This window comes from Callospermophilus lateralis, chromosome 4, assembly GCF_048772815.1.
Source record: "Callospermophilus lateralis isolate mCalLat2 chromosome 4, mCalLat2.hap1, whole genome shotgun sequence".
NCBI classification, from domain to species: Eukaryota; Metazoa; Chordata; class Mammalia; order Rodentia; family Sciuridae; genus Callospermophilus; species Callospermophilus lateralis.
Genome location: NC_135308.1, coordinates 9,196,429 through 9,223,327, shown reverse-complemented (window position 1 = coordinate 9,223,327; position 26,899 = coordinate 9,196,429). Strand labels below are relative to the sequence as shown.

The 26,899-nt window shown below is 36.0% G+C and overlaps 1 protein-coding gene across 1 annotated transcript; it reads right to left on the bottom strand.

Moving 5' to 3' along the window:
- Positions 1-6,481: 6,481 nt before the first annotated feature.
- Pbk (PDZ binding kinase) lies at positions 6,482-25,889 on the bottom strand. The gene is made up of 8 exons (XM_076852274.1): positions 25,860-25,889; positions 23,889-23,963; positions 18,867-18,960; positions 14,116-14,258; positions 13,330-13,499; positions 11,139-11,268; positions 7,424-7,600; positions 6,482-6,681 (listed from the first exon to the last, which is right to left on the bottom strand). The coding sequence occupies exons 2-8, from the start codon at positions 23,944-23,946 to the stop codon at positions 6,482-6,484; spliced, it is 972 nt and encodes a 323-aa protein (XP_076708389.1). The 5' UTR covers positions 23,947-23,963; positions 25,860-25,889.
- Positions 25,890-26,899: the final 1,010 nt, after the last annotated feature.

Sequence of the window (26,899 nt, the reverse complement as noted above, 5' to 3'; positions counted from 1 at the left end):
GGCCAACTATAAAAGCAGTTACTACATGGATAAATTCACATAGCTTCTTATCGTACAATATAAATTAATATCAAAGTAAGAAATGCCCAGACATACACACACACACACACACACACACACACACACACACACCTCATAGTTTTGTTTCTTGTGTGTTGAAATCCAGGGATAAACTTGGTGAATATTGGTGAATATTATCTGGGAATTTAAAGAAAGGAAAAATCTTTGGATAATATACTTAGCACTCTGAGACTTTAATTATGAAACTTTATAACTGGCCTCCATAAGAATATTGACAACCTTATTTTGGTGGTTTTCTGCAGATGTGGGGCCAGTAATCTTTTATAAAGCAGTACTCTTTTAGTCCAGGATTATATCATACTACATCAGAAGGAAGGAGGCAAATCTAAATCCATGCAAATAATTTACATACCCAATTTTTAAAGGTGGAATTTCTGACTTCTCAAAATTCTCACTTTACAAGCATTTATCTGTAGCAACTCAGCTAAATAGAACATTTTTAATTTCTTGTTAGAAAAGATGGTAAGGAATGAGTAAGATATCCTGTACTCATTTATATAGAACATAATTCCATATCTTACTGTTTTAATCTTTTTGAAAATCAAATGCACATTTTTCATCACACTGAATCAAAGTTATACTAAATGACTACACTATTGTAATTTTTGTTGAATAAAAATGCAGGTACTGCCATACTGCCAGGCGTGGTTCGTACAAGCTCAGCAGCTTGGGAGGCTGAGCCAGAGGATTGCAAGTTCGAGACCAGGCTCAACAATTTAGTGAGTCCCTAAGCAACTTAGTGAGACCCTGTCTCAAATAAAAAAAGGTTGGGGATGTTGTTCATTGGTTAAGCACCTCTGGGTTCAATCCCTGGTACCAAAAGAAAGAAAATTCGGGTACTGCTACTTAACGTTAGGGAACTTGTTTCTGGTAATTGAAGTTATTAACATAATGGATCCTAGTTGGATTAGATGATTATTTTGGTTTCACTTTTTTTTGTTTATTTTTTGTTTATTTCACTTGTCCTCACTCAGATATCTGGCAAAAGCCTCTTCAAAATTTGTGGTAACAGAATCAAGGTTTATGAATATATCTGAGCTGGTGGACCAGGGAACATGTCAACGTTATGAAAATATCGCACACTTTTTTTTTCTTTTTTGGTGGGGGAGGGGTTATTGACCACTGAGCCACATCCTCAGATCTATTTTGTATCTTATTCAGAGACAGGGTCTCACTTTTGCTGAGACTGGCTTTGAATTTGCCATCCTCCTGCCTCAACCTCCAGAGCTGCTGGAGATTGCAGGTGTGTGCCACTGTACCCAGCATGTGCACACATTTTTGTAGTATTATTCTTGAATACCTAAGTGAAAAGCAAAAAACTAATCAGATTGTTTTGATTCTTAAAAATCACTGAACTGGTATCTGACCATAAGAATTTGAGGAAGTACTTTTCCAATTTGTGTAAAATCTGTTAGTCTACAATTTTTATTTGCTTGTAAGTTAACACAGTTCCAAATTCTAAAACCTGGGTTCCAAAAGGAATGTGAAAGTGTTAAAATGTGTGTAATTACAAAAACATTTTAATGCTATTTTCTGCACTGCTGATTTTTTAAAATTCTTTTAAAATATTTTATTTAAAAATTTTTATTAACATTATTTTATTTGCTCAATGCTTTTTTTCCTCCCCTTCCTTTTGCTGGTGCTGGGGATTGAACCCAGGGCTTTGTGCATGCTAGGCACTATCAACTTAGCTATATCCCCAGCCCTGCTGCTTGTGTGATGAATCAGATAAAATTCTTAACATCCCATTTGTTCTATTATTCATTTGAATGCTCTGATAAATTGTTTATTATTATAAGAACAATAGAAGCTCTTTGGGGAAAAAAATGATTAGATGATATGGAAATAGATATAACCCTAAAAAGCAGCTTCTCTATAATTCTTTGGGTATGAGTAAAGATATTACTTCAGATTAATTAAATACATACCCAGTTCTTTTGCAACTCGATTCACTTGTATTTCAAGGATTCATTTCTACTTTTAATGCATGTCATAATTTTCTGTTGATAATTTTTGCTGGTTTTGTAGTTTTTTAAAAAATATTCTTAAAGTATTACTAGGAGAAGCAAGTACAAAGTACACTGAAAGGGCCTCATAGCAATGAGACCCCAACAGCAGTGAGCACTTCTAGCATCCAGATCTTGGTTTCTCTATAAAGAAAAACAAGAGGTCCTTGGAGAAATGGTTCATTCTAGAGCTGGGGCAACGAATGTACAAGATAAGCCTAGAATGTACAAGATGAGGTATGCTATAGAATACCTGACTAGTGTGCCTTAAAACTGTCAAAGTGATTAAGAACAGTGAAAGTCTGAGAAACTATCATAGCCAGGGGGTCATGACTCCTAAATGTAATGGGGTATCCCAAATGGGATGCTGAAATGGAAAAAGTTCAATAAGTGAAAATAAATAAATCTTAATAACAATGTGGATTTTAGTACTGATTCATTGATTATTGCAAAAATACCGTAGTGATGTAAAATGTTATTATGGGAAGTGTGGTATGAGGCATGTGGGAACTCTTTTTTGCAATTTTTCTGCAAATCAGAGTATTTTTTAAAATTTATTTTGAAATGTACAACTCAACAGTGAGCTTCTTACAAAGCAAATACCTTCAATTCCCCAGGTTAAAAAATAAAAAACATTGCCAGCATCTTAGAAGTCATTTTTTTATGCTCTTAATTCTTTAGTTTCCTCAAATTGCAGTTAGCTTTTCACATGACACTTTTTGTATATTTTGAATTTTCTATAAATTGATGCATCCACATTGTGGCATGTAGCTGTAATTCATTTTTAGTGCCATATATTTCATCATGAGAACATAAAATTTTTCCATATTGTTGATGTGCAATTTTAGGTTGTGACTATTCAAGCCCTTTTATCTCTTTTATGTCTTTAACTTATTGATGTTTAGTTGTTTACATATTTAAGATATATATTGTCAGTTTGATGTGTTGGAAATATTTTTTTCTATTTTGTGGCTTGATCTCAGGGGCACTTATCACTGAACTGCATCTCCATTCCTTTTTAATTAATTAATTTATTTAACATTTATATTGAGACAGAGTTTTGCTAAATTGCTGAGGCTGGCCTCAAACTTCTGATGCTTCTGCCTCATTCTCCTGAGTTGCTGGAATTACAGTCATGTGCCACAATGCACAGCTATATTTTTAAATTTTCTGTTACTAATCTTGAAATTCTTTAGTGTCATTCAATTTATCAGTTTTTTTTTTTTTTTTCCTGACAATTGATGCTTTCTTAAGAAATCTTCCCCCAAGATGATGAGGTTGTTTATATTAACTGTCTTTCTTTTTCCCCTGTGTTCAGGGCCTTACTCTATTTTCCCACCCAGGATTAGCAAATTACTACAGATAAACAATTCTTTACTCTCAGTGCTGGCCAGCTAATCCAGAGCCCACTCTACCAACCAACTTTATCATTGGCCTGTCAAATTCAGGACCATTAACTACCTGACTTAATCACCCCAGGGCCCAGTATCACAGCTTGCTGAAATTATTTACACAAGCCAATCCTGAGACAAAGCTTTGTTGCCCTGGCTGGCTTCATGGTTCTCCTGCCATAGCCTTCCAAGTAGCTGGGATTACAAGTGTGTTCCCCCACATCCAGCATGTACATTTTCATATTAAACTTGTCCCCAAAAAAGGTGAATTTTTTTTTACTCTTGCCTGCATTCACTTCTATATTTAGTTTCACAATCATTTTATAGTTTTGTCATACATCACTTAGATTTGATATTTTTAATAGTATATTTTTAAAGTTTCATACTTGCTAATATGACTGGCTTCTCTACATTGACTTTGTAATCTTCAAAATCTAAATTTAATTATTTGTATATACAACTCACCATCTATGAATTAATTATTTCTTCTTTTTAGAATCTTCTTGTTCTTAAAATATTGTCTAAGATCTCCAGTCCATTACAGGGTTTCATGAAAGATGGTAGTGGGTATCTTTGTTTCATCTCACAGGAAAATCTTTCAAAACTTCTATTAAATATTTTTACAATAGGTAGCATCTTTGTAGATATGGATACCCTTGCGAGAAAGAAATTTTTAAAAATTTTTTAGAAATTTTGATCTTGATGTTTTTGTTGCTGGATTTCACTAGTGTTTTGTTTAGGATTTTCATGTGTTCATAAATGAGAATCTTTGTGGGCTCTGCAGTTTCCTTTTTCTCATTCATTATATGTGGTTTTTTTCCTTTCTAGATAAGTCATGCTATAGGTTATCAATTTTATTAGTATTTTTAAACACTCAACTTGGTATTGCTTCTGTTAGGCTTGTTTTAAGTTTTCTACGTATGATAGATTGTTTTATACATTTTGGTTAATTTCTTTTCCTAATGGGAGGGAGATAGTAGATGCTGAATGTGCCCTCTGAAAATTCACATGTTGAAATTGTAATCCCCAAGGTGATAGATATTAAGATGTGGGGCTTGGCAGGGGTGTGATTAGCTCATTAGGATGAAGACCTGAGTGGGATTAGTGCCTTTACAAAGGAAGCTTTAGGGAGTTGCCTTGCCCATTTCTACTATTTGAGGACCAGAGGTGCCATCTATAAGGAAATGGATCCTCACTAAGACACCACCTTGATATTGGGACTTTCTAGTTTCCAGAACTGAAATTTGTTTTGCAGTATCAGGAACCTAACCCAGGGTCTCAAGCACACTAAATAAGTGCTATACTAGTGAGCTCTATCCAAAGTCCAAGAAGTTTGTAAGCCACCTAGCTTATGATAGCTTGTTACAGCAATCTAAAATAGGAGCTGTTTTGTTTATCCTATGTACTTGGCTCACTGAATTTCTAGCCTTTTTAATATAGCATTTAAGGCTATAAGCACTTTTTTTTCCCTGAACTCAAGTTTTTACATATAGTATCTTCAATTAAAGATCCTTTGTTATTTTTATTCTGATAAACAAATTATAGGTCAAATAGGAACCAGGAGACATGAAAGAAAAATTAACATTTTCTAGGCAGCTGCTAATTATCTCCATTTTACAGATGCAAACAGACTTCCAGAGGCCTTATACTGGTAGTAAAGGCAAAGGTTCTCTAGGAGGTGAGAAAGCCACCTGTTTTAATTTGCTAAGTTATTCAGCAAAAAGTCCTGCTGTGTCAACCCAGTCACAGATTGCTCTTGAAAATGAGGGCACATAAACAAAATAAGTTTACATCTGAGACATAGTTCTAGAATAAGAATAAAAACCATTTTCTTGAAGTTGGTAGCAAATTGTTATAATCCTGTGTTGACTTACTCAGACTAAAGGGGGGAAGCATGCTGGATTATTTTGTTCCAACTATAGGAACTAGAACTTTTCAATGAAAAGTATCAGTTTGTTTTTTCTTTTTAATCCACTTTATGCTTTATGGCTTATAAACAGGAACTGCTAGTCCTCCTATTGAGAATGGGCACTTTGTTAATTTAGCAAAGAATGACACAATATACAAGTCAGAATGAGGATGGTAACACTATTGAGTGTTATACATTAGATTTCTTAATTAACTTTTCAATTTGCTTTCTTGGCACTTTAATTTTTAACATTATAGCCAAGTGTGAGTACAACAACTAGATTCACAATTACAATTCAGTAATTTTGAAAATTCCAAGGCTGTGGCAGATAGAAACTACTCATAAAAATCAACTTTGTTTTACAGATTAACAAAATAAGGTCAAGAAAGGGAAAGAAATATACTTGCATTCACTCAAGAATCAAATCAATTAGAGTAGAAAGTAAGATAATGCTGAGACTATTCAGTATGAAAATTATCTTTTATTTTGTATCATCTTACTTGAGTTCTATTATTTTTACACAACCTTGAAATGCAGTATAGATTAATAAATAAAAACTAAAAAAAAAGGGATCAGTACAGAAAATACAAGCCAAAGAATCAAATTACCCAAGGAGCTATTCTATTGAGTCATTTTTTTCTTCAAGTTCTAGTGACCATTTATAAGTACATCAGCCAAAAAACAGAAGCAAATGCAGGCTTTTGCACTGTATAAAGTGCTAATTTTAATAGATCCATAAAAAGAAAATATGTAAGAACGATCATTAGTAAATGTTATGGTCAGTCAATTCAAATTAATATTAGACATTTACAACATTTATAGTTAGTGTTTTAACTCTGTATGAGCAACATACAGAGGGCCTGCAGAGCTAGTTTTTTAAACTTCACAGAAAATCTAGTATAATACTGAGTGCTTATCATGCAAATATAAAATATAGCCTTAAGAAGTAATTCAAATGTTAACAATACTATGGTCCTACAATAGGCCTCTTTCAGAGACTAGTAACTGTAGATCATCATAGTAACTATATAAATGTATCCAAATAAACAGAACAGTTACACAAACCATACATGGTGAGGTGATCATGAACATGATCACTGGCCATCTAGTTCTAAAGCTTCAACAATGTGTGCAGCAGAGGGACGATCTTTAGGATCTTCATTAGTGCATACAGAGAAGAGTTCAATTACTTTCTGGTAGGATTCATCCAGTTCTTCCATATTAATAGGTGGCCTGGTTCCCAAAGCTGCATAATATGCCTCATCATTGAAGTCATCTTCATCAAAAGTTTTATCTGCTCACAAAGGAATTAGAGATTGAAATAAGCTAAACCATTTGAGGTCATGGAATAGCTTAACTTCTTGAAGTAAGAACTTATCATCCAATATAGTTTCCATTATACCACAGGCAATCTCTTCAGTCAACATGCCATTGAGTACATTACTATTGTCTTAGATTTTTAGGCTACCAACCCATACTCCTCCTATGACAACTTTTCAGTATTTTTTTTTTCAAGCAAGGGGAGTTTTTAAGGTAACTTTGTTCCTCTAGATTTAACTCAGGGGCTCTCAACCTCTGAGTGAGTCCTATTTTGTGTTTTATTTAGAGACATTGATGAGGCTGGCTTTGAACTTACAATTCTCCTGTCTCAGACTCCAGAGCTGTTGGGATTATAGGTGTGAGCCATTTTGCCCTTCCTAGACCTAAATTTATTTCCCTATTTTCGATCAATCTAAATCTCAATTATGTGACATTAAACATAACCAAATTAATCACTAGTATTAATGTACTATATACGTTACAAACTATCTAAGTCAAACATCTTGCTTTTTAAGAATTTTATCTTAATGTAAATATATAAACATATAAGCTAATCTTCAATGTGAAGCAAAGACATTGATTTATATTCTATTCATACCACTGGTCTGGGGGTGTAGTTCAGTGGTAGAGCATTTACCAAGCATGTGCAAGGCCTTAGGTTAGATTCCTAGAACTGAAAACAACACAATAATAATAATAATAAAACAAAACTGTACCTTCATCATCATCATCATCATCAAAATTAAAGTGTGGAATAGATAAAGTCATCATTTCCCACAGAGTAAGGCCATATGCAAATATGTCTGCCTTATCAGTAATAATGCCATTTTCCTCCAAAGCTTCCTTGGGCTTCCACGGCTCAGTACCAATGTAACAGGCCTCAGGATCAGTCACTGAAATAAGTAAAATGCAAATGAAAGTTTTGAGGGCAGGCATTAGAAATCCCTAAGAAGAAAAGCTACACAATAAAAATGGGCAAATGGTTCACAGGCTAATCATATCCAGCAGACATGAAAACACATTCAACTTCATTGATAAGGTACTTTCCCTGTATCAGAATGTTAAATTTCAAAAAGCGATCAGTTGTCAAGACATAGGGAAACAATTCTCTTAGAAAATGGTAGGAATATAAATAGATTGTGGATAACAAGATTTCATACTCTAGAGCAAGACTGCCTCATCAGAATTCAAATACATGCAAGCTGTCAGCCTTGGGCAGATACCTAATGGGCCTCAGGTTCTTCATTTTGTGAACTTGCTGTCATAGAACGGAGGATGAGATTTCATTTCAATGCTTTCATGATTGCTAAGTCAGAAAATAGGGAAAGGGTCAAATCATACACTGGCTCTGCTTAGGAATGACACAGGTCCACTCACATTTCTATTTAAAATTTAGAGTCAATTCATCAATTTCATCTATAATTCTGACTGGGAATAGACTGAATCGCTATGTCAATTTGGGAAGAATTAACATCTCAACAGTATTGAGTTTTCCAGTCTATAATCACAATATTTCTCCACTTCGTTTATATATATTACTTAATTCTCTCAGTGATGCTTTATGGTTTTCAATATAGAGACCTTAGACTTGTTATATTAATTCTTGAATATTTTTTGAGTTTTGAAACTTAAAAATGGAATTTTTATTATTTATTGATAATATACAGAAATATAATAGCTAACTTTACTTTTTCTAATGGTTTTATAGATTTCTCTAATGTTCAAAAGAAATCAACAGTAGAAACATTTAGCTATTGAGTTTTCCTGTGGAAATGTTTCTTATATGTATAGAATCTATAGCTGTATTTCTTTTGCATTCCTGACATTGTTTTCTCTTTTTTTCCTGATCAGTCTATAGGGACTTATAACTTTTATTATCTTTATTATGAGCCAGCTTTAGGCTTTACTAAGATTTTCTAGTGTTTATTTTTTTCTTCTGTTCATATATTTATTATTCCCTTTTCTGGTCTCCTTTGGATCTGTCTTGCTCTTTTCTAGCTTGCAAGTGAATACAGGTGATTCATTTAGAACTTTTTTTTTTAACTATTTACAGATTTCCCTCTAGGCCCTGCTTTAGCTTTCCCTCACATATTTTAATGTTGTATTTCCTTATTATTTAATTCAAAATGCTCTCTAATTTCCCTTATTGTTTTCTTTGGCCCATAGGTTAAATTTTTGTTGTTAAACTTCCAAATACATCTTAGTGGTTTCTGAATTTTTATTTTTATATGAATTGTAATGCATTCTGTCATATTACACATATAGAGCAAAATTTTTCATATCTCTGGTTGTATACATAGTATATTCACACCAATTCATGTCTTCATAAATGTACTTTGGATAATGATGTCCATCACATTCCACCATCATTTCTAACCCCCTGTCCCTTCCCTTCCCTTCCCACCCCTCTGTCCTACCTAGGGTTCATCTTTTCCTCCCATGTTCTCTCTCCCAACTATGAATCAGCCTCCTTATATAAGAGAAAACATTCGGCATTTGGTTTTTTGGAATTGAGTGGTTTCTAAATTAATTTTGTAGAATTTATAAATTTTCTATTCATTGCTGTTTTCTGCTTTTCTTAGGGTTTCATTTTTTGTTTGTTTATTTTTATGTGGTGCCGAGATCGAACCCAATGCCTCACACTTTCGAGGCAAGTGCTCTACCACTGAGCCATAACCCAGCCCCTCTTAGGGTTTCATTTTTTTAAAATATTTTTTTAGTTGTAGATGGACACAATATCTTTTTTTTATGTGTCTCTGAGGATCGAACCCAGTGCCTCACACATGAGCTATAGCACTTTTTTGAGTATAACTCAATTTCATAAAAGTCAAATAATGAAAAAATTTTCTTTTGAATAGTTTTAACTATATTAACTAGGTTTTGATTTGTTGAAATTTGTATTTTTTGAATATTTTCTAACTGGAATTTGATTTTTCCTTTCAGCCAAAAATTATTTACAAGTGTTTTGAATTTATAAAAAAAAATATTAGAAGTTTTTATTTCCAATTTTGCTACATATTTCTAGATTTACAGCACTGACATCAACACATGCCAAATACTACACTACTTTTATAATCTGAAATTTTCTTTTGTGACCTATTAATACATAGCCAATTTTAATGTTAATTTCCCCCTACCCCTGCAGTGAGGACTGAACCTAGGTGTGGGTGCTCTTTCACTGAGCTCCACCCCCAGCCCTTACTATGTGTTGAGACAGTGTCTCACCAAGTTGCTGAGGCTGCCCTACAACTTGCCTCATTCTCCTGAATTGCTGGGATTAGAGGCATTGCTAGGATCATAGGTGTGCGCCGTCTGGCATTTTTAATAAATATATACTAATACAAAGGGTTTAATCATATTATTCAAATTCCTTACTTAGTTTTGTCTACTTGATTATTAAGTTTTGAGAAAAATGACATTAAAAAAAAATCTCATTTTTATTATCTTTCAAGAATTTCTTTTTTTTCCCAAAGTTTTGACTTTGTTGTAGTTATTTAGCATAAGGATACAGGACAATTCTACTTTTATTAATTATAGATATCATTATAGTCACTATTCTGACTTTTGCCCTCAATTCAGTTTGTAAACTTGTTTTATTCTAATTACTTATACATGATAGCAGATGCATTTTGATTCATTGTACACAAATGGAGCATAACTTTTCATTTCACTGGTTGTAAACAATGTAGAGTTGCACCACATGTGCAGTCATACATGTACCTAGGATAATGATGTTCATCTCATTCCACCATCATTCCTACCCATCCCCGCCCATAAACTTTTATTTCTGCTAAAAGTTAAGGTTTACATATGACCCATAAAAGCAGTCATGGGCCATCCTTTTAACTTATATTCATATATATATATATATATATATATATATATATATATATATATAAAAGGCCCTTTCTTAAGGCTCACCAAGAACATATCTTAAATTTCTGAGAATGATCAGTATTTATAATGCAGAGGGAAGAATGGGTTGGGCTGGGCCAAAAAGTAAAAAGCAGAAGACTGATTTTTACTAACATTCCTCTTTCCTAGTTCCACTCCAGTTTCTTCGAGCAGTTTCCCAAATTTCATCACATTATTGAAACTCAGTGAGTCCCTTTCAAAAATCTTGTTAAAAATTTTTATTTTCCATTCCAAGATGTTTTATATCTTAAAAATCTCAATCCATATTAGAAATCTTTCCCAAACCTATCTTCAGTTAAAACATAAGCTAATAGTAAAGCTAATAACATATGTGGCAAAGGAGGGCCTGGAGGCTAAGTCAAAGTGAGATAGAAAAGTAGGGATACTTTTTATTATATATTTTTCAAAATTTGTTTTAAATCTTTGAAGCATATGAATTTACTATGTATTTTTACATATAAAAATCAGGAATTTTAAAGTTGTATAAAAACAAAAATTTAAAACAGTATTACTTACCAGTCATATTTTCATCCAATGGTAGAGAGACTCCTACATCACAGATTTTAATTGTTTCAAAATCACCTTTAATTACAACATTTGAAGACTTTATATCTCCATGAAGCAGTTTCTTTTCTTGGTGTAAATACTAAAATTGTAAAAAATCAATACCCATGAGCAGAAGTACAACTTAATCGACATATGTAACCTTCAGGACTGGAGATGTAGCTCAGTGGTAGAACACTTGCCTAGCATTCACAAGGTCATAGGTTCAATCCTCAGCAGGACAAGAAAACAAGTTTTTTTAAAAAAAACCCTTCAAATAAAACTGAAATTCAGTGACTTGAACTCCCTTCCTAAACTATAAACTTATTCAACCATAATTTCAAATTATTTGAAGCCAGAGAAGGGAAAATCTCTCAGATAAATCTGAAAGATTTCTTAAAGATAGATGTCTAAGTATATGTTAACTTCTTTGTATTTTCAAACCCATCCTATGTATTTACATATCAGAAGGCGCTACTGAAGTTTTCCAACTTCAATTTTACTTGAGGCTAATATTTTGGAAATAATTTTGGAATCTTCCTCAAATTGTTTTTTGTTTGTTTTTTCAGTACTGGGGATTAATTTAGGAGTGCTTTACCACCAAACTAAATCCCCAGCCCTTTTTTAAAATATTTTAATTTTGAGATGAGACAGGGTCTAAGTTGCTGAGGCTGTCTTAGCTTCCTGATTAGCCAAGACTACAGGCATGCATGCACTACTGTGACCCCCTCAAATTACTGAGTTAATGAAGAAGTGACTCAGGGCCACATAATTCAGAAGCAGAAGTGGAAGCAAATGCACTACATTTTTGTTTTATTAACTCTTTTTTGTACTTGACAAGTAATAATAGTACATTGTAAAATAACCTGCAAAATGGCTCTTTGTTCATTCATCAGTATTTGAACATTTCTCTATGAGCCCAGCTTAGAAATGAGACTGTTTCTTGCCCACGTCCCACAGGGGTGGTGGAATTTGGGTTTCTTCTGTGTGTAATCAGCTGGCTGCGAAATAAAGCTAAGAAATAAACAGCAAAGAAACCACAGGACACAGGAAGTAATTTTAGAAAGGTGGGGTAGCAGGTGGCTCTCCCATCCTAGTGATCAAGCTTCCACACTGGAAAGAGTGAGAGAGTCCATATGTGCTTTATTTATACAGGGGGAAGCATCAAAGGTTTTCTATGGGATGTTCTTTGCCAAATAAGGTAGGAGGTGGGCTGTCCAGTTTCCAACAGGTTACACCCTACTCTGGAGCCACAAAAGCAGTCTCCCATAGTGGAGGAAAATAGAGGTCATGTCCATTGTGCAATCCACAAAATAGTTTGCAAAGTAAAACCTAATGGCTAAAGGCCAAGTGAAGACCTCAAATAATTAATTCATGGACGGTGTCCCACAACTGTTCTTGGTGTAGATCTGCTCTTTACACAGGTACATTTACATACTTAATTTAAATGCAATCCATCATAGAGTGAATAGGCCCAAGTATTTTGCACTATTAATTTCATTATTCATACACATCAAAAATATTACTAAATAATTCAGATTTTTAAATGTATTCTGTTTGAAATTAGTTTCTTTATAAAGGTATTAGAATATTTAGGAACATTGCTTTTTTTTCCTAATCTGTTTTATCAATTTCATTTGAACTTTTAACATGCAACTTTGGCATCAGTATCATTACCTGATCCAATTTTGAGTCACCCAATAGTTTTTTGGAGCCAATGTTACTTCTGTATAAATGATTTATCCAAAATTACAATAATTTCTTTGCATAACACTGAGAGTTTTCTTCACTGAACCTATATGTGTATACCCATGATACCCAAAACTTAACATCACACAAAGTAATCCATAGGGGGTTTGCTTATATCAACAGAGGTTTAGGCTATGTCCTCAGGAATAATTACTAAATTTGTGTTAACTAAGTCTAACATGTAATCGCTATTGCAAAACTACCTGGTCTTCGATTATTTCAGGCATATGTGGGGGCCCTAAACAATACTTTCCTAATCAAAATAAAGAAATGGTACATTCTGCAATATGAGCCTATACAGACTTAAGGATTAACTCCCTCCTTTGAAGAAAAAAAAACTGTAATTATGTATATAAGAAATAGTTAGTATTTTCATAGTCCACAAAAGTTATTTAAAATACAACGGTATAGTTACCTTTAGCCCTCTTGCCATGTTCAAAGCAACTTTTAAAATTACAGCTGCTGGAAAGGCATCCTGGCTGTCTTTATTTCGCTCCTCTATTAAATCATTTAGAGACTTTTCACCTCCATACTCCATAGCAAGGCACAGACTGCCATCACTGGCTTCAGTAAAAGCACGATAACCTCAAGAAACAGAACATGTCTTTTTTACAGCACTGTGATTGAAAGCATGAATCTGGACAAATACTAACAAATATACGATGAAAGAGCTATTATTTACAAAACTAATTCAGTAGACCAAATTTTAAATGCCTTCAGTGGTCGCCACTACTAACACAAATTAAAATATTTTTTTATACTCTGCCTCCCTGAATAAAATGATTTTACCATTAAATGAAGATCATTTTAAAAGGACAGCACCATAATGACTACATCCCCATGAAGTTTAAATATATACTTAAAAGATTTTTATGAGATTTTTTTTCCCCTTCAATCCAGGGTTTCTCTACCACTAAGTTACATCTCCAGCCCTTTTTATTTTAAGACAAGATCTCCCTAAGTTACCAAGGCTGGCCTTGAATATACAATCCTCCTGCCTCAGCCTCCAGAGTTCCACAGGCATGTGCCGCTGCACTAGGGTAGAATTTTTTTTTTTAGACTGTCCACATTAATTTGATTCCTGACAACCTTCAGCCCCATTCTCTTCATTTTGATTAGTGAAACCAGTTAAAGTATTTATCTATTTCTGGATATAAAGAAGAATAATATTCCACGTACTGGTAACAAATTTAAAACTTACCTACAATGTTTGGATGATGAAGGCTTTTCAAAATCTTAGCCTCATCAATTAGTCTCTTTTGATATATACTCCGATAATCATCACTACAGATGGGATTGATCTTTTTTACAGCCCAAGGAGAATGAGACAAACCTCTTGGAGATCTAAAATAAGTAAGTAAATATATATGTATGTATATATTAATAAAAAATAGTGTTAGAATGAATAAAGACCCACAATACATTTTCAAATATTAAATTTTGAAAGACTTGACAGTAATTGTTTTTAAAAAATATTTAAGGGACTGGGACTGTAGCTCAGAGGGAGAGTGTTTGCCTCCCATGTGTGAGGCACTGGGTTCAATCCTCAGCATCACATAAAAATAAAATAAAGATATTGTGTCCACTATAACTAAAAAAATAAATATTCAAAAAAATATTTAAAATATTTTAGACTATCAACGCCTCTGCTATATTTCTCTTGCAACTAGAACATATGAGAAGATGAGAGAAATCTGTTGAAGGAACAACAGAGATGGAATTTAAAAAGGACAAGGATAGACTGTTATAAACTATCTAAAATCATAAATTTTTAAGATGGACATAAGTATATAACCCAGCAATCTGGAAGGATCCTTGGGAGGACCACAAGTTCAAGGCCAGCTTCAGCAATTTAGCAAGGGCCAAAGCAACTTAGTGAGACCCTGTCTCAAATAAAAACTAGAAAGGGCTGGGGATGTGGCTCAGTGGTAGAGTGCCCCTAGGTTCATTCCTAGTACCAATAATAATAATAACAACAAAATATATGTATACACACACACATTTTAAAATTGGGAACTACTATTTTCTATTTTTTCTCTTCTAGCATGTCATATAACCAAATGCTTATTAAACATATGAAATCAGAGATGAGTTACAGAATGATAACATAATAAATATTAAACCTTAAGAAATTTAACTTAAAGAAGAGAAGTTAAACAAAAACACTTGGGGGGCTGGGGTTGTGGCTCAGTGGTAGAGTGCTCACCTAGCATGTGTGAGGCCCTGGGTTCGATCCTCAGCAAAGGGGAGGGTATGTAGCCAAACATGGAAGTTTGTGAATAGGCCCAAGTATATTTACACTATTACACCTGTAATCACAGTTTATAAGGAGGCTGAAACAGGTGATGCCCAAGCTCCAGGCCAGCCTGTGCAACTTACCAAGACCCTGTCTCAAACAATAAAAAGGGCCTGGGAAATAGCACAGGTAGAAGGGCCCTGGTTCCATCCCCAATACTGAAAAAAGATGTAGACTGAACTAAAGATACAGTTAGCTTTGTACTCTCTCACAGGCATAGCACTGCATTGCAGAACTTTGTTCAATGGAAAATCCTGTACTCAAAACAATCATAATATTTCTTAGTTCATATATATTTATTATCCATAAGTTTATCTAAATTGTTTTTAAACTTCCAGGTTTGGGGAGTTTTTGTTTGTTTGTTTTTGTTTTGTTTTGTTTTGTTGGTAACAGGGAGTGAACCCAGGGACCCTTTGCCACTGAGCCACATTCCCAGCCCTTTTATATTTTATTTAGAGACAAGGTCTCACTGAGTTGCTTAGGGCCTTGTTAAGTTGCTAAGGCTGGCTTTGAACTTGCAATCCTCCTGCCTTGGCCTCCCAAGCCACTAGGAATGCAGGGATGTGCCACCATGCTCAGCTAAACTTAGTTTTAAATAACAGCAGCATTTGAGGGGAAACCTCTTCCATATCATTTTATGGTAAAAAAAAAAAAAAAGCTATTTCTCAAGTTTCAGTGTTACCCTCATAGCTCTTGAATGTTTAGACTCTAGAGAGAAAGTCCATCCTCTCCTTTTCCATACCTACTCTGATCTACAGAATAACGAGAACAGATTTATAAAATCTGAATAAATACTTGGCTAAGCTAAAAGTTGATTCATTAAGAATAATAAAACTGACAAATTTCTGATGAGATTATGCAAGGAAAAACAAAAGGTAGCATAAAAAATATTTCAAATAAAAATGGGGACATGACTACAGGTATAGTAGAAAATTATTAAAATAAATACTAAAACTTTTGGCCAATAACTTAAGACAAAATGGATGTTACTAGAAAAATCTAAGAAAACTGATTAAAGAAAAAAATTAGTAGCTTAAAATCTTCCTACGAGAAATATGAAGCACAGATGATTCTATAAGTGATTTTACTAAACTCAAGAAATCTGCTGTTCAATCTCATACAAACTATTCCCCAGAAAATGAAAAGTAAAGGGACTCTAAGTCTAATATAACTTTCCCTTTTAAAAAAATCAAAAAGAGCAGAAAAAGGAAAATCACAACCAACTTCACTTATATATACTTATAGAACAAAAATTCCTAGCAAATATTAACAATCTATCAATTTTTTTAATAATAATCAAAATACATTGGGAGTTTAGGAATTCAAACTTGATTTAACATTTAAAAATATAAACTTCTTGATTAAAATAATAGCTTACACACATATGTATATGCCAGGGATGGTACCACATGCTACCATGTGGTGAAAAAGTGACTCTGTAATCCCAGTAACTCTGGAGGCTGAAGCAGGAGGATCACAAGTTTAAGGCCAGTCTCAGCAATATAGTGAGGCCCTAAGCAAGACCCTTTCTCAAAATAAAAAGGGCTGGGGATGAGGCTCAGTGGTCAAGCATCTCTGGGTTTAATCCCCAGTACCAACAAATAAATATATGGCAAATAGCTGTTTTAAGACATATCCACTTACAAGAATAGAAATAACAGAAGAGGAAACCTGAGCAACTCAATTTCAGAAGCTAGAAAGCAGATGAAAGTAACTGACTTAAAAGACCTAGTGATTAGCTTGAAACATGATGTACAAAGCAGGGGGATTCCTATACACCAGTCCCAATTTCGTCCCACTGGGCAGTCCCCAGCCCCTACTTCTAGAGACCTGCTTTGGGAGGAGGTAAAACAGAGGGTCTTTAGCCTTTGATTTACTAGCAGTTGAAAACATGAGACTCAGGAACAGAGTAATAACTAATAACATAGGCATACTAAATGCTCAGTGAGTTTTTACATGTGTATACATCTGTTATCGATATCCAAGATACAGAACACATCTACAACCTCAAAATACTTGGATGTTATTTTTAAGAAAGATAATTAAAATCAAGATTTAAATAATGAAAAACTCAACTGAAACCTTGGAAGATAAAGTTGGGGAAATATCCCAGAAAACAGCAAAAAGACAGGATAACCAGATTTAAAAAAAAAAAAAAGAAGAAGTAGGTTAGAAATCAGTCCAGTAAGTTCAATATCCAAATAATAGGATTTGAGGTAGAGAAGAGTGAAAAACAAGTTGGAAACCATCAACAAAGTAATTTTTTAAATTTAAAATATTTAAGAACAGTAACTATCAGATTCCAAGCAGGGCACATCCAGACATGTAATTTGTCAAATTTCAGAACACTGGCAACCATCAGATCATACAAAGATCTGGAGAGTGGGGGCTGGGGTTGTGGGTCAGTGGTAGAGTGCTTGTCTAGCATGTATGAGGCACTGGGTTCGGTTCTCAGCACCGCATAAAAATAAGTGAATAAAATAAAGGTCCATCAACATCTAAAAAAAAATTTTTAAAAAGATCTGGAGAGTGGGAGAGACAGATAACATAAAACAGATTACATGAAAAGGAACGAGCAATCAGAAAGGCTTCACAATTCTCAACAATAACACTGTAAACTAGAATACAATGGTGGTGATAGATATTCTCACAATTCTGGAGGAAAATTATTTCCAAACAAGAAATGCTTCAGGAATACTCCACTGTACATAATTGCTAGAATATTCTTAATTCATTAGCTTCTTATTTTAGAAAGCATTTCTGTTTGGAAACAATACAAATCTAGGTAAATGAAGCTAAGATATCCTAAGAAAGATTGGACTAATCAGGCTGATTCCAAGAATTCATTAAGGAATACATATTAACTGAGTATTCTGCTACTTAACAGACATGAAACTAAGTAAAGAGTAATGATTAAAAGAAATAATTTTAGAAAACAAACCATCACCAGTGCCTGTAATCCCAGCAAATGAGGAGGCTGAGGCAGGAGGATCACAAGTTCAATATCTGCCTAGGCAACTTAGTGAGATCCTGCCTCAAAATTAAAAAAAAAAAAAAAAAGAAAAGAAAAAAATGCTGGGGATATATGTGGTACAGCACCCTGTGGGTTTCAATCCCAGTAACACACATACACACAAAACTGTTGACATCTATATTACTGATAATTAGCACCATACTTATTCAATTACTTCGTTTCTAACACAATTTCCTACTTTAAAATCATGTATTTCCTCCTCTTAATAATAACACCATAAGAAAGAAAGCCCTTTTGACTTCTTTTAGAAGGAAAGATCCTGAGAAGGCAACTCACCAGATAGAGGAAGTTATCAGTCACTATCATTTTCAAGCAATGGCTTCCTCTTTGAAGTTTACTTATTGAAAATCTTAAGTTAATACTACAAAGGAAACCTTTCCTCTGTCACTTCCCCTTCTTATAGAAGCCAAAAGGTAAACTACTTCCTCTTAAATAATTCATCAGGAGTAAGCTACAAGAAAAGTATACCAGGCAAGAGCTGGAAGTTATTGCATTCTAGGGACTGGGATACAGCAGTCAGGCAAGACAAGAAACATAACCTAAAGCCACATATTGAATTTTCATAGTCCTTTTTTGTTTCTGAGTTCCATATAAAACGGTTAACCTGAAATTTTATACTCACCTCTTCATTAGGTAAACATTTACCCCAGTCCCAAAGCCAAGCTTCTGCATAAATGGAGAGGCAGGAATAGTTACATATGGAGTTGAACATAACACTAAATGTTGGGAAAAGAAACAAAAGTAGAATTAGTTTGTGAAAAAGCTAATAAAAGCATCCTAATATTCTAAAAATATTGTCATTAAGACTATTAATTGGCATAATCTTTTTGGAGAGCAATTATAGTTATCTATCCTAATCTTAAATGGATACCCTTTGACCATGCCTACCTTAACCCTGAAGCAGACGTCAGTAAATTGTCTTGTGTTTCTATGGCCCACAGACTAAGAATTTTTTCCAAATTTTTAAAGGGTTGTTAAAAAATAAAAAATATACAACAGAGTTCATATGTGGCCCTCCAAGTTTAAACTATGTACTAACTGCCCTCTGAGAGAAGAGAAATAAATAAAATGTAAATATATATATTTGAATATTGGTTTTGCTGCTGCCTTTTTTTTTTTTGGTACTGAGGATTAAACCCAAGGATGCTCCACCACTGAGCTATATCCCTAGCCCTTTTTATGTTTTATTTTGACATGGAGTCTCATGAGTTGTTAAGGCTGGCCTTGAACTCAGCAAAAAAAAAAAAAAAAAAAAACACAACCCTCAGTGATCACCATCAGAAGCCTAATTATAATATACATTCCAGAGCATTATTGTCTTTAAAAAGATGTGATAAAGGAGTTCTACTTCTGCTCATGAACAATTACTGCTCTAGAAATGACCATCTCATCATGAACACAGAACACCTAACACAATACAATGGATTTTACACATGATGACAGGCAGAGTAGGTCTGCTGTTAAGAGTCTAAACAAATCTGGATGGCGCCTGGCAAAATGCCAGAGGGAGTGGTTTGTGAAGTAACAAAAGCGAGCCATTAAGTGTGGAGATTCCTATTGGTTGACCACTGTATCTAGTTTATGCTAATTAAGATAGGCTGTGTGGAATGTATATATACCGCTCCTGTCCTACAATAAACGGCTCCTACTCCTGCTGTATCAATCTACACAAGTTGTTTGTCACCCCCCCACCCCCACCCCCACCCCACCCCGGTTATTTTGCTGCAGCAGTCTGCGTTCTCTGAGAGAAGAGAAAGAAATGAAGGGAGCCCTATATAACTGCCCTGATTTTATGCATAAAGGCAGTTTCCAGGCTGCAAAATAAAGGAAACACAGCCTGGCAGTCAGAGACCTAGGTGACTAGAATTTGTAGAGCAGAGAACCAAAATGGAAGGAGCTAGAAAAAGAGTGCTCTGAAGATCTGGCAAGGTCTCCCAGTGAGTACTTGGCTAAGTGCTCATCTGCAAATGAAGCCAGATTTAAAATTAGGTAGTCAGTGTAGTTGGGTAAATCAGGTCTAATATCGAGTGAAATCTAAAATGGAGGCCATGCTGGCAATGATTCCGGGAAACACAGGACAACTCTTAGAATGTTAATGAAGTCCCGGAAAGGCCCTAGGCCAAAGTCCACCACAAAGAAATGTTAATGGAGCCCAGGAAACAACCCCCAACAGATTTGGAGATAGCCCATCCCCAAAAAGTGATCCCCAAAAAGTCCTTCCTTCCCAGATTACTTGTTTGGCCCACCTGTGTCCTAACCCTTCCCCCTTGCATTCCATCACCAAACCTATAAAAAGGGGAACACATTTGCCCGCCAATGGATTCCACCTCTTGGGTCCCCTTCTTCCTCTGGGAGAAGTCTTTTCTGCTGTCCTTTAATAAACTTCTAATTTCTACTCTGACCTTGCCTCGGCATGCTTTTCTGGTGTTATTCTTCAACATCGGGGAAGCAAGGACTCGTCACAGGCCAACAGCGGTACCACAAACACAATGGGTAGTTACATATGGAAAGCCAGGAAAGAATTGACTAATTACTAGAAATCCCACAAGTCTAGGAATGAATTCACTTTACCATAAGTCAGAATGTAGTAACTCTATTCACAACTTGGTAGCACAGCTACCTTTTAGCCCAACAAGAAAAATCTATTAAAAAACTTAAAAGCAAGTCTCAAAAGGAACAGACTAACATGCAGGTGAGTTAACTTTAGGCCTTAATGAAATCAAACAGTCTAAAAGAATAACAAAGTCCAGCACAAAAAGATGTGAAACATAAAAAATTACCAGCCATGAAAGAAGCAGGAAAATATGTCCCCAAAATATGTCCCATACCAGGGGAAAAATAAACCAATAAAAACATACTATCAAATGACAGGGATGGTGGAATTAATGACAAGAAATCTGAAACATATGTTAAAAATGCACTTGATGATGTAAGGAAAACTCAAAAGAATGAAAAATGTAAGAGATAAGAATAACCACCTTAGAGTCTAAGAAAGGTGAACAGAAACTCAAGATACAGCAACAAACACTACTAAAAATGAAGCAGAGGAGAGCAAAAAAAATCAGTGAGCTATGGAGCAATAGCAAAATAGATTTAAGTTCCATAATTTATTAAGTGTAAATGGTCTAAACAGTATTATCCAATAAACCCTGCCACAAGAAAAATATTCTGTATTTATGCTGTTCAGTACAGAAGTCGCTACCCAAATGTGGTTACTTAGCACTAAAGAGTGTGGCTAATATAAATGAGAAACTAAATTGGTGATTTTATTTAATTATGATTAATCTGAATCCAAATTTTAAATAGCCCCATGTGGCTAGTGGTGAAATTGTCTAACTAAGGGTGGAAGTTGTCAGAATGGAAAAAAACAAAATTATATAATATTTATAATAAACTCACTTTTAAATATAAAAACACAAATAAAAGATAGGAAAACATATACCATTCAAACAATAATCAAAATAAAGCTGGATGGCTCTGTTATTATCACATAAAATGGGCTTCAAAACAGAGTATCACCTAGGATAAAGAAAGGCGTTTCATAATAGTGAAGTGGAAAATTCATCAAAAGAAATAACTATCCTAAATGTGTACTGTAATGGTTAATTTGAATTGTCAACTTGATTGGAGTAAGAGATGCCAAAGATTAAGAGGATTGCAGGTGTGTCAGTGAGGGTGTGTCTAGAAATGATGGGCATGTGGGATAGCGAACTGAAATGGAGACCCTGCCCTAAGTGTGGGCAGCACTGACCAATAAGATGATGGCTTGGATGAAATAAAGTTTGAAGAACAAAGAAGGAGCCGCAGATGCAAGTTCCAGTCTTCTAGAATGGGTTTTCGATTTCTGCTGCCATCATCAGAGGATACTGGACTCTTGCTTCTTCACTATTCCAAAGCAGTCTCTGACAGTGATTCTCCGGAAGCCTTTGGTCTCAGACTAGGGTAACACCATTGATCCCTCTGGGTCTGAGGCTTCAGCCTCTTGGACTGCACAGCTACTGGTTCTTCCAGCTCTCCAGCAGATGGCCATTGTGGACTATCCAGCTTCTGGTTACTTAATCCAACCTAATAAGTCTCCCTTTTAGAATTATACTTCCTGTTGATTCTGCTCCTCTAGAGAACCCTGATTAATACATGTGTGTACTTAACAACAAAGCTTAAAAATACATGAAGCAAAAACAAATAGAACTGAAGGGAGGAAAAACAGACAAATCCATAATTGTAGTTGGAGACTTCAATATTCCTCTCTTAGTAATTAAGACTAAATACAGAAAAAAAATCAATAGGGATATAAAAGACCTGAATAAAACATAACAGTTCATCCAGATTGACCTAAATGACATGAATGGAACACTGCATTCAGTAACAGGTGCAGCATTCACCCAGATAGATGAACCTCAAGTCCAGTTGATTAAGGCAAAAAGAAAGAATATATAAAATACCAGCATCAGAAACCAAAAGGGGCAGAAGGGTAATCAGTATGTCACTAATAACTTTATGCCAATAATCTGACCATTTAGAAGTAACAAATTCCTTGAAAAACACTAATAAAGCTCATAAAGGAAAAAAACAGATTACTTGATTAGCACTATATATATTAATTGTGAAATCAGTTAAAATCTTCCTATGAATTGGGAGTAGTTGCACACACCTATAATCCCAACTACTTGGGAGGCTGAGGCAGGAGCATGAATACAGCAAATATCAGCATATCAAGTCACGTAATAGATAAAATACACCTCAACCAAAGTGATTTTACCCCAGGAATGAAATGCTGGTTTAACAATCGAAAATTAATGTAATTTGCCACATATAATGCATTGCAAGCAAGGCAGATATGTCCACTAACACTTTTTTGTTAATTCAGTACTGGGGATTGAATCCAGGGACACTCTATCACTGAGGTATATCTCTTATCTTTTTTATACTTTGAGACAAGGTATTGCGAAATGCCAACGCTGGCCTCAAATCTTCCTGCCTCAGCCTCCCAATTAGCTGGGATTACAGGCTTGTGTCACTGTTTCTGGTTGATTTTAATCTTATTTATTTATTATTATTTTTTTAAATTTTGGTACTTGGCATTGAACCCAGGGATGATTTACCACTGAGCTACATCACTAGTCCTTTTTGAGACGGGAAGTCTTACTAAATTGCTGAAGCTAGCCTTAAACTAGCAATCCTCCTGCCTTAGCCTCCGAATTGCTGGAATTATAGGTATGCTCTACAATGCCAGGCTTATTTTAACCATTTTTAAATATGACGTGAGTTAAGGGTCAAGGTTCATTATTTGCATATAGAGACCCAAGTGTTTGTTGAAAAGATTTCCCTCTGCCCATTGAATCACCTTAGAAAATATCTTTCCCTCATAAGGACATGTAAGGAAGGGAGAAAGGTAAAGCAATTTCTTAATGGTTTAAGCTAAATTGATTCTTCACCAGCCAAAACCTCGATAGCTGTTAGAATGTTAATAAATTAGTCCATAGATAACCAAACCCTGTTCTATTAAATAAGTCTTATTAACATTATAAAAGAGACATGCTAGAACTGTGCATGAAAGATAGTAAAAGAACAAACTAAAACAATACTAAGACATTTCTAGTAGAAATAACAATGAAGAAACATCTCATTACATGTGCTATCTTACCAGATTTCCTTTTTTCAGATAATTTGCATGGTGTCTTGAAATTATCAGTTCCTTCCATTGTAACCTCTCTAGGTCCTATGATAAAAATAATGTTACACTGCAGTTACAAAGAGTACAACTTTCATTGATGTAGAAAAATTCCTATAACATCACTCATTTTATAATATGAACATAAAATCTGAAAACTAAAAAAGACCTCAACAAATATTTAGTCCAATTTTATTTACAATAAGTAAACTGAAAGCCAAAGGTACAGTTGTTATCTGTGTTCACACTATGGGTATTGTGTGTGTGTGTTGGGGGGGTATTTGTTAATCATAAAATATAAGAACTTGATTAAAGAAACTAATAATGCACTTGATTAAAGAGAACATTAGTTCAAAAAGGTAAAAAGTATGTCCTCCTCTTACATGTCCCAAGTTGTAAACAGTTATCCCATCCAGGAAAACTGTCTATGCAAACAATATTCTTCATAATAGCCACATAGATGATGAATATATAAATGTGGTATATGCACACAAAGGAATATTACTCAGTCATAAAAACAAATAAAGCACTGACATATGCAAGACAAATGAACCTTGAAAACATCATGCTTGGGGCTGGGTTTGTGGCTCAGTGGTAGAGCGTGCACCTTGTACATCTTAGGCACTGGGTTCAATCCTCAGCACCACATAAAAATAAATAAAGGTATTGTATCCATCTACAATTAAAAAAAATATTTAAAAACAATCATGCTAAGTGAAAGAAAGTGCACACAAAAGGCCACATATTTGGACATGATGATCCCAAGCACAGAAAATATCCTGATTTGCTGATGAGCAGATAGTGGTTAAAAATAAGTTCAAAATGGCTCCATTTTCTCGAATGAGCACCTGGAGAAAATAGGAGCACCAGAAATAGAGAATAAAAGCTCACCTTTACATGCCACACTCGACAACTAGGTGAAAATGTGAAATATATGGACATATTTGTGTACATAGGAGATATACCTGGAATCCAATAGCTGAAGACAAAACATTTGTGGGATACCAGCACAGAGGTAGCACTAAAGGCAAGAGAGTAGGTGAGACCACCCAGGACATCAGTGTAAGAAAAGGCCACCAGTGCAGGCCCTGGCAAGTCCAGTGACCCGGGAAGTCTCACTGCCAAATAAAAACCACTTGATTTAAATACAAATAATTTCACATTTCATTATTTTCTAGAGACACAGGAGAACTCAGTCACACCTTCCCTACTTAAGGCTATTTGCACCTAAATATACTGTGTCTCCTCCATTCACAGTTGTCGGACTAATCCCAGCGGCTGGGGAGGCTGAGGCAGGAGGATCGCGAGTTCAACACCAGCCTCAGCAAAAGCAAGGCCCTAAGCAACTCAGTGAGACCCTGTCTCTAAATAAAACACAAAATGGGGCTGGGGCTGGGGCTGGGGCTGGGGCTGGGGCTCAGGGTTCCAGTGCCCTGAGTTCAATCCCACCCCCGCAAAAACCACTGTGGCTCTTTTAGAAGGCGACACATAGAAAACGGCGGTACCAGGGCTGCGGCGGAACCCGTCCTCCGTGGAGTGCTCTGAAGGAGCTGTGCTGGGAAGTCCACAGGGCTCGCTCGTCAACAGGCCTGCTGGCCCGGACGCCCGCACCCGTGGGCCCCGCACGGCTGCCTGCGCACCGCCCGCCAAGCTCAGCCGAGGGCGGCAGCAGGAGGGGGAGAGGAGGGAATGGGAGAGGAACAGGCGGTCACCGGAAAAGACGCAAAAGAGAAGGTGGGGGGCGGGAGGCAGCCGGGGTGCGGGCACCTGCGGTCGTCAGCCTGGCTCCCCGCGAAGGGTCCGGGCCCAGGCGCCGAGCGCCCCCGCAGACCCGCCGCCCTGCAGCAGCCGCGCCCACGGCCCTTCCCGGGAACGCGGCCGCCCCGCGCGCTCACGCAGCCAAGTGGAGGAAGAAAGCGCCCACCGGCAGCCGAGCAGCCTTACGGGGTAAGGACCGGCGGCAGACGCGCAGGTGGCTCTCCAGTCGGCACCGCGCCGCTCCCCTCGGCCGGACTGGGAACTGCCGTTGCGTTTTGACCGCTCGTCACTTTGAAAAGGCCGCGCGCGGCCCAGAACTACGGAGGGCGCGAGGGACAAAACGCGCCGACCCCGCCGGTCCCCGCTGACGCCCTTTGGGTGCGCTTCCTGGTTGTACCGACTGAGGAACGGGAGGAAGGGAAACGTAGGAAAGGACAGACTGATTTTAAGCCACTGTCCTTAGTGTTTGGAAGGTCGCAGCTGTTCCTCAATCGCAAACGATAGGTCTAGACTCAGGGTAACAGCCATTTTTGGCTGAGAATAAAAATAAATATTTAGTAGTTTTGCTAACTCTTGTGATTACCAAATTCAGTTCAACATTCACTCATGTATTCAACATATATTTACCCAGGTACTCACTATGTGCCAGGTGTGCACTGACTCTCCATTCCTAGGGTGACTTGTGGTTGTCACTACAAAAGACAGAAAGATGGTGAACTCACAGAAGTCTCCCCGTCCTGGAAGGGGTTAAAGTCTATGAGGGTGAAAGATGGGAAGTGTCCTAAGAAAAGAACACACACACACACACACACACACACACACAGGCCTTAATACAAAAGAGATTAGAGTACTTTTGTAAGGGGAGACCAGTGTGCTCCATGTTCAAAAGAGCGTGTGACCTCTTCAGTTTGGAAGAAATCAACTCACTCTAGGTCTAGAAAGAGGATTGCTTGTTTCCTAAGGTTTTATCACATAGTGACAAGACATGTATTTATTCGTGTGCTTGTGTACATTTGAACACATGCATGCACACAGCACTACCTTTTTTACTTCTGACCTTCAGAAAGTTTCCCAGTCCATTTTGAGGCATGTTTTATAATTATAGATAGACCATTCTATCTGTAAGTGGGTAAGAGCCTGTAAGAACAGATGCTCTTCATGTACCTTCAGCTATCAGCACGAATTACAATTTGTGGGGAGGGTGGCTACTGGGGATTGAACCCAAG

Bases quoted from the DNA above. Each gene is read 5' to 3' on its own strand.
- Pbk (XM_076852274.1), bottom strand. From the start codon at position 23,946: ATGGAAGGAACTGATAATTTCAAGACACCATGCAAATTATCTGAAAAA. The intron at 14,259-18,866 runs GTGAGTATAAAA...TACTTATTTTAG, and splicing joins AATGTTTACCTAATGAAGAG to ATCTCCAAGAGGTTTGTCTC. The intron at 7,601-11,138 runs GTAAGTAATACT...TACTTATTTCAG, and splicing joins ATTGGATGAAAATATGACTG to TGACTGATCCTGAGGCCTGT.